The sequence below is a fragment of the Pterocles gutturalis genome, unplaced genomic scaffold, assembly GCF_000699245.1.
Source record: "Pterocles gutturalis isolate BGI_N339 unplaced genomic scaffold, ASM69924v1 scaffold32597, whole genome shotgun sequence".
Taxonomy (NCBI): Eukaryota; Metazoa; Chordata; class Aves; order Pterocliformes; family Pteroclidae; genus Pterocles; species Pterocles gutturalis.
In genome coordinates, this window is record NW_010108851.1 from 4,711 (window position 1) to 13,405 (window position 8,695).

The window sequence follows — 8,695 nt, forward strand, 5'->3', positions numbered from 1 at the left end:
CCTAGCAGAATTCCTGCCTCTATGGCTGCACCAATGGGAATAACTTCATCTGGAGGAATTGAATTCAGTAATTCCACAGTTGGGAAAATGTCTTTGATCAGCTGCTGTAGTTTTGGGATTCGAGCAGACCCACCACACAGAACTACCTGGAAAACACGCCTTAATGATTTCAAATCTTTCTTCTGATAGATAAAACAGACACGTCACAACCTGCAATACAGAAATGCAAACTGCTCTAGGATATTTTATAATCTGTAGTTGCTGAAATAAAAATTTATGCCATCTTTGCTTGACTTCTGTTACTTTTGTATTTGAAATTCCAGGAAACAGCTTGCAAGTTTGAAATGGTACCTTGAAAAACTGCTTCTTATCACAAGGATCTGATAGATGAAGTAACACTTTAAAAAATGAAGGAATTCAGCATAAAACAATGTCCATCTGGAAGGGCCCTCCCGAGGTCATCTAGTCCGACCTCCTGCCCAGAACAGGTCTGGTTACAACAGGCGGCTTAGGACCGTGTCTCCACAGATACAGATTCCACAGACTCCGTGGGCCCTTCTTTCAGTGTTTGATTACCCTCACACTACAAACTCTTTTCTTGGTATCTAAAATCTCCCCTTGTTGTAACTTGTGCTGCTTGCCACTCACCCTTCCATTACACAGCTACAGGAAGGAGTAGGTCAGGTGTTGTCTCATGTATGCCTTCCTATTGTAATTGTAGGCAGCACTAGTCTCCCCTGAGCCTCTTCTTAGAGGTGAGCACACCCAGCTCTCCTGGCCCAAACCATCTCAGCAGCCCTCTAACTGGACTGGCTCCAGTAGTCAATACCTTTCATCTCCTGTGAAGCCCAAAAATGACCAAATTGTCTCTGGACACTGTCCAAGTGCCAAAGAGGGAAACAAACACTTTCCTGCACCTATCACTACACCCTTGCCATTATAGCCCAGCACACAATTGGTCTTCTTTGCTGCAGAGGCACACTGCTGACTGCTATTAAATTTACTATCAGATTTACTCCATTTTTTCCTGCAAAGCTGCCTTCTAGCAACCCCCACCCTGTCCTGCTGCACAGGATTATTCCATCCCAGATTCTACATTTGCTTTTGTTGATCCTTGTGATCTTCTTCTCCATTGGACTAGATGATCACTGTAGGTCCCTTCCAACTGAAACTTTTGCTTTTTTCAACCCCTTTTAATAGCAGCCTTGACCCACAGTGGTATTGACTGCTTCCCTCATTTTGGTACTGGCTGCAAACTTGCTGAGAGCACATGCTACCCCATCATCCGTGTCATTAACAGACATTAAACTGTGTCAGCCCCAGTATCAAATCCTGAGGGATGTCACTGACAACCAGCCATCACTTACTGATCTTGTGCAAGAAAAAAAAACCTTAAAACCCTTCCCTTATTACAGGAACCTTGTTGAGATTAACCATATCTGGAAAAAAAAAAAAGCTAATTTCCACTTTTCTTCATGTAAAACATAACTTGAGAGCTGTAAATCAGGTTAATTTATTTTTACATTTAAAGGTTTTACCTTATTAATATCATCTGCTGTAAATCCAACTTGCTGCAAGAGCTTTTTAATTGCTTCTACACATTTACTAAACAGTGAAGAACAGATAAGTTCAAACCTGGCCCTGGAAGGGAAAAAAAAATAATTCGGGAAGTGTCATCTCATCCATTAGAGATAAGTACCTGAAATGGAAGAACAATAATTTTTAGAATACACTTTGGTTCTCTAGCTACACCTGGTACTAGGGGATCTTTTTAAGGGAAAAAAAAAAATCTTACTTCCCAACTATTAATCTTGAAGAAGTGATTTTTGCTATTGTTGCTGTGAAAATAACTGTGCTACTGATTCCATCGTTAACACTTACAAGGAATACATATTCATTTTTCTTCCACGTACTCTAGAGAAAACACAGTACTGTTGTCTTGACAAAAATCAGTATCTTGACTCATATGTGAAAAAAAAGCAGCAAAAATCCTGGAACTGCTTCATCATCTTCAAAACAGAGACACAAAGACACAAATGTGCCTCTTGAACTTTCTGAGGCAAATCAAGCTGTGTCCTGATTTACACACAAGGAGTAGGTTAAGCAAACTGAAAAACAAACTTGTGCTTGCTTGGGATCTTTCAAGCCTGAAGAGGAAGTTTTACTTTGTATGAAAATACAGCAAGTCATATTCTGCAATGTTAGTTCACCGGACTACTATCCTTACTCAAAAATAAGCCAAAACAAGTTACACAGTATTGTTTCTTGTACTTGCAAACATATCGTGCCTTATTTTACCAGATGCAACTGCTGCAGCAGTGGTGCACAGTTCTGGAACTGCAAAGTCTATTTCATTTTGCTAAAGCTGCTGCTGACTGGAAGAGTAATCAAAATTAAACATCTCAGTAATACATCATCCCAAGAGAGAAAAGACTTAGAGGAGGACACAGTAGTATGAACAAAGATACAGAAAACATTTCTACTCCAGCTCTCAAAAAGAGGCAAGATCAAGGATTCTATGACTCCTGTCATTCTGGAGCTCATTTAGATGAAAGAGTCCAAAAGTCTTATTTTCTTTAAGGAAAACCCAACAAAAAAACACAATAATGGAGGGGTAGGAACCACCTTCAATAATTACAGCATTTATTCCCCTTTCATCAACAGCTAAACTCCAAAGACAGGGTCTCCTTGAGCCTTTCTGCACTTTATGTTCTAACCGTTAGAGCAACATTGTTAGCATCTTACCCTAACTACTACAGACTGCTTGTATCAGAACCATCAATACGAAACAAAGCTGAAAGAAAGCAAGTTGGTCTTCTTTCTGTTTCTAAAATCAAGGCCACCAAAAGTCAAAGCTTATTGAACATCCTAAATATCATCCAGAAAGATTTCAAGTATAGTTTTATATAACTGCATTAGCTTCAAGATTTGCTTTACCTGGACACATTACAATCAAAATCCAATCCATCATACAAAGAATCTACAAAACAGTTTGCACTTCCCAGAGTTGATAAAGAGTGTTTTGCAATATCCGCGCTGTTCATTAACTTCATCATGGCTCTAGGATTTCCTCTAATATCATGTTTACAAAACCTGCATTAAAAAAAAAAAAAAGAGAAGAGGTTTCAGTTTAGAAAGGCAGGCATTTGAGTGGTAATGCCAACTTTCTGAAAGGAAAAACAGGTTAAAACCGTTGAACTTTTTTTTTCAGTAGACATTTTAGTATTACCTACAATGCCACTATTGAAAGCTGACAAAGAATAAAAGTGCCTATTTCACTTTCAACTAAAGAACACCATGCAGAGGCACCCTGAACTCCAGAATTAGTGTTTATCATACAGATTCAAGTCTTTCTGAATAGTTTCTCAGCTCAACAAATCCAGTAAATGACTGCAAAGAACAGCAAGAAAAGGTCTGCAATTAACCAACTTTAACCACAGATTAAGAAGAAATAGAACGCTGAACATTAGACATGTCAACAAAATAGTATATTTCATCCAAAAAGTCTCCTTCTGTGGTAGCAGGCAACTGATCACCTGAAGATCACTAGGGCTCACAGTAAAGCATTTGTTCATTTTTGTTCATCACAGGATGACATGCCATACAGACACTTCAGTCTGATGACCCAAGCCCCTCCACAGTCTTTCATGCCAACAAGAAAAAGAAACGAAACCCACACAGGTGAATGCCACCCCAAAAGCTTGTGACTGAAAGGATGTAAGCAGCCTGTAGTCACATACCTCACTCGAAACAGAACAGTTCACAGCTGAGATCTTAAAGACCAACATTGACTTCAAGCAACATCTACCCAAAACCAAGTATCTCCCAGTCTTCCTTCTTGGCCCCCAACAACTGACTGTTCCTTTAATATCTTTATTTGAGCCATTTTGCTTCCAGACAGTCTGCTAGATCCAGCAATATTTTTTTTTTTTTGAAAGCAAGCATCAGATCACGAAGTTCCTGTCCTAACAGCAACATGCTTGGAATTCAAAACCTACCTCTGAAATTCAGAAGCTAAGTGTTGTGCCAGAGCTTCTGTGAAGCAAACTCCACCAACGCTATCATCTGTGTTTGTAGCAAGCACACGATATATTCCACTGTTTACTTCTATGATTGTGATAGAAAGTGATGTTCCACCAAGTTTATAAACCAACACATTGCTGCCATGGTTAAAAAAAAAAGTAGTATTAACATAAGTAATCTAAAGTTATATTTACTTTGACACACTTTCTTTAATCAGTTTTATCAAGAGAATTTGATTTGGGGTGTTTGTACTTAATGCATCTTAATACCACTGACTACTTGACAATGTTCCCTAAAGGACAAAATTAGTCTGTTTCATACAGCAAGAGCAGCCAACGCCTTCCCTACATCACAACTGAGAATCAAACATTAAGGACTGTAGGCAAGACCTACATGAGAAGGGTAAAAAATACCAACCAAGAAGAAAAAAAAAAAAAAAGACATCTGTTTGCACTGACAGCAGTCTTTGCTATTCCAAAAGTCTTGTGAATTATCTGAATATTCATAAGGGAAATCCAATGCACCCACTGAACCTGGGAACTCTGTTTTAGATCTCCTACCATATGTAAAATGACTCCATCTCCCACAATTAAAAACCAGCTATGCCAATATCTGTTCAAGGGATGCATTTTTGTTAAAGCAAATTAGCTCATTAAACAACACGACAGCATCTGGGGCCAAATCTTTATAGACAATTCTAAAAATATAAAAACAAGAACAAAGGGATTTAAAACACTACAGATTTACAACTTCTAAATTGTTATTGGCTTTCTCGAGAGAAAAAAGAAAAACAAGCTTCAAACCATTAATTTCATGTGGACTGCTAAGGCAACACAGCATTCCCTCATTTAAGATTCTCAGGATTTAAGTACAGCAGCTTATATTTAAGTAGTAAAATATTAGGATTTTACCTTTTCCCAGTGGGTGAATCTTGGCCAATTCCATAAGCCAGGAGAGCGGCAGACGGTTCATGAATTAATCTCATAACATTAAATCCAGCAGCTGCAGCTGCTTCCCTGTGATAAGGCATAACAGCATTCCATTTTACTGCAGTGATTTCACTAGCCATGCAAGCTATTAAGATTTCATCTGAACTACATATGACTCAGAACTTGGTTACAGCTTGGTATTAACAAACAGAAGTGACTGGAAAGGAAAGGTAACAAGTTCAGTTGCTACTCTGTTCTTCAGGTAGTTGGATCTGCTGTGTGCTCTTTGTCAAATAACACACTGATTCATCAGCCTACACACCCTATAAAACACAGCAAAAAAAACCCTCAAGTTGAAAAACCCCACCCTCAATCCAACTTGGTAACTTCTCTTCAGGTGTGGTATTAAAAGTTCTTAGTACATACTTTCGACAGATATCATGCTAGGAAAATTTTTACATCCAAATCACACGCACCTGACTTCTAACATTTCCTTTACATGTTTTCTTGAAACTTCAGTAACCCTGGGACTGCCCTGCAAGTTGTTTCCTCCAGTTAGAAGTTATTTTGAAACTTGTACGCCAAAGCAATAGAACGTTTCATTACACACATTGCAAATACCCAGCTCATTAATGTTTTATGACAAATTTTAAGCGCGCTTTAAGGATTTAATGACAGTTTAACATAAGGGCTTCTACATATCAGAAAGTAGAAATAGATGCTGACAATTATGCACAGCTTTAAGTCTACTTATGTTTTCATATGGAAGAGCTTTCACAGCAAAACTTTTTCCAAACAGAACTTCCAAGTAGAATACTGATGTGTATTCCATAACCGCTCTCTGACAACACAGTCCTTAATAAAGTCATGTAACACCACTTGTCTTGGTGAGTATTCTTGTAGGAAGGGATGGGAAATTACACAGGAGGGCTGAGAAACTATTTGTAATTCAAAGAGGACACTGAAGATCCACATCTGAAATCACATTCTATCCTTGATGATACCAAAATTCCCTCTCACTTTAATTAATTCAGAATTTAATTTTGATTACAACAGTGAATTCCATGAAAAGTTTCTAAAGTCAGGATTTAATCTCCTGCTTGCATATTTTCCCAATTCAAATGGCATCCCCATGTCTTGACTGACAGTCAGAAGCTGAAGTCCAGCAGGAGAATTCCCACTGCTGATGTGCCAGCTGGTCTGCTTTAGCCATGTTAAATAACAGAAAAACTTAATCCTCTTACCCAAGGGCATTTTTCTGATTCTCTCCAAAATCAAATGGTACAGTGACAACAACGTCATTTACATCCGAACCCAATGCAGACTGAGCAGTTTCTGTTTATGAACACAGGCAGAACATGTTGATTAAAAGCAAAAAAAAAGATATACCACATCTTAAAAATACAAGGACAGCTTAAAAAAAAAACTTAAAACATGTTATGATTTTACTTATTATATACCTTTCATTTTACAGAAAATTAGTTTTGCCACATCTTCTGGGTTAATGAGTTTATTATCTATCTCATATTGAAGTCTCCCATTCTTCTCAATTATCTGTAAGCAAAACCAACATACCTTTGTTAGATAAGTAATTTGGTTATTAACAAAACACACTGTTTAATTTAGTTTCTGTTCAACATAAAAACCACTGGACCGTGTAAAGACTTTTTACATTTGTAATCTACTACAAGAGACTAAATGCTTCCAAGATGCTTATCAAAGGTAACAAAAAACCTTGTATTAGCCAACAGACATGACAGTGACATTCATATGGACTTAAAGACTCCAGACTTTCTTTTTTTATTAATAGAATTTTCCTTAATACAAAAGCAACATTTAAAACAAAAGTAATTGCCTGTTTACATTCCATAAGAAAAAATAACAGCTATTTATATAAGCATAGCAACACAAACACTCAAAAACCAGAGAAAAACTCGTTCCTCCATTAGGAATGTATTTTCCAGGACAATTTTTCTCTTGTTTTGCAAAACGGTTTCTAGTAACAAGCACAGTATTACCCAAATTAAATACTGAGATAAAATCAAGTGGTTAAGCATTATCACAAGATGCTGTAACCTGAGCATCTTCTACAAGCACTAAGAAACACCACGACACTATTACCCAAATATATTAAGAATCATCCCTTTTGAGAATGGCCAAGAGATATAATTTTTCTGTTGGACTATATTATGCTGGCAGATCTCAGAACACAGTGAAGTTCTCTACTTTATAGAAAGCAAAACATCCTATACAGCAGTAAACAGACCTCATATGATGAGAGCTGCTCACTACAGAACACAAACACATTGTGGCACAAACAATGCCAAGAAGAAAATTATAAAATGATACAAGTTATTCTAAGAACAACAAAAAAAAAATAGATCATACTCACAGAACATTTGCTTTCTGCAATATATTTCTCTGCCTGTGGGTCACCAGAGCTGTCCAGACAAATTCAGAAATAACAAAATAAATCATGTGCTCAAGGGTAATTGGACAAATTAATCTCGCTGATGTTCTTCATACAGTCTAGAGCAGATGAAGCTATACTTCAACCAAAATTCATGCTTCCGCTCTACGGATACACTTATACAGAAGAAAGCCCAACAGTTCTGCCTGCTGGCATCTTTCAATCTCGTGCCCCAAACAAATGACTAAAAAAATACCTACTAGTCAGTGAAAAGGGACAACAAAAACCAACACACTGTTTTAACCTGCTATCCCCTATAGTAATTAGAAAATATTTCAGTGGCACTTTGCTGCATTGACTGAAAAAACATGACAGCAATAAGCTTACTATCCTTGATCCTCTACTAAGTAAGTAAAGTTATACATCTGAAAAGTGCTGAGAAGTGCATCAGAATAGGCATCACCTTGTCAACTCGTTTCAGTGAAAGAGCTGTAACGCACAGCTAGATTATCACTGAAAAGTTCTGTCACATCTCTGATGTTATACCTAAACCAACAAGTTTAGTTCTAGTATCACTGTAGTAGCCAGGACGAATCAACACAGCTCCACTAACTGAAGAATCACAACAGGCATTACGTCAACATGTTTCACGACTGTAATAAAAACAATACAAAGTTTCATGGAAATAAAACTCTGGAAGATTTTAGCCACAGGAAAACACACAGGTTAAGAAACTATCAAAAGCATACACACAACTTGCTACTAATCTCTTTACTGCTAGAATGAAATGTAAAATAGGAAATTCATAATATAACGAATTTTTAAGATGTTACATACCCTCCTGTCAACACCAACTTAACTGAACTACTATCACTCAGATTACAACGGCTTCATTACCAGTGCGGAGACCACTGACCAGCTCTAATGGGGAAAACTAAGCTTCTCACCTTCCCGTTCACCTCTCTTCTCTTACCTTCGCCCGAGGATCTGCTTCACTTTCACTACAGTGTTTGAAATATTTCGTATTCTGCTTTGTTTTGCAGCTAACCCAACCACCTGAATGAAAAACGAAGGAAAAAAAAAAAAAACAAAGGAAAAAAAAAAAAAAAAAAAAAGTGAGCAACAGGCAGAGCTCCCCTACTCCCCAAACCACCACCACGGAAGGGAAGCCTCACCTCCTCACTTTCCGTGAAAGCAACGACCGCAGGAGTGACCCTGTCCCCGGCGTCGTTGGCGACCACATCGGCACGGCCATCCTGCGGACACAGGCAGCCCGGTGAGCCGCCCTCAGGAGCCCACCAGCGCCGTGAGGAAACAGAGGCGACCGCGGCCC

The 8,695-nt window shown here is 38.1% G+C and overlaps 1 protein-coding gene across 1 annotated transcript in view; it reads right to left on the bottom strand.

The window, feature by feature from the left end:
- The window catches only part of HSPA14 (heat shock 70kDa protein 14), a gene marked incomplete at its 5' end in the record, with an annotated part of 11,763 nt that extends 3,115 nt beyond the window's left edge, over positions 1-8,648 (bottom strand). Inside the window, 10 exons of the mRNA XM_010072780.1 lie at positions 1-146; positions 1,539-1,641; positions 2,938-3,093; positions 3,999-4,160; positions 4,935-5,039; positions 6,197-6,287; positions 6,413-6,506; positions 7,345-7,393; positions 8,336-8,418; positions 8,538-8,648. The exon at positions 1-146 is cut by the window's left edge and continues 97 nt beyond it. Of these exons, the coding sequence (XP_010071082.1) occupies positions 1-146; positions 1,539-1,641; positions 2,938-3,093; positions 3,999-4,160; positions 4,935-5,039; positions 6,197-6,287; positions 6,413-6,506; positions 7,345-7,393; positions 8,336-8,418; positions 8,538-8,648 (1,100 nt within the window). The remainder of the gene's footprint in view (positions 147-1,538; positions 1,642-2,937; positions 3,094-3,998; positions 4,161-4,934; positions 5,040-6,196; positions 6,288-6,412; positions 6,507-7,344; positions 7,394-8,335; positions 8,419-8,537) is intronic.
- Between the last annotated feature and the right edge of the window lie 47 nt (positions 8,649-8,695).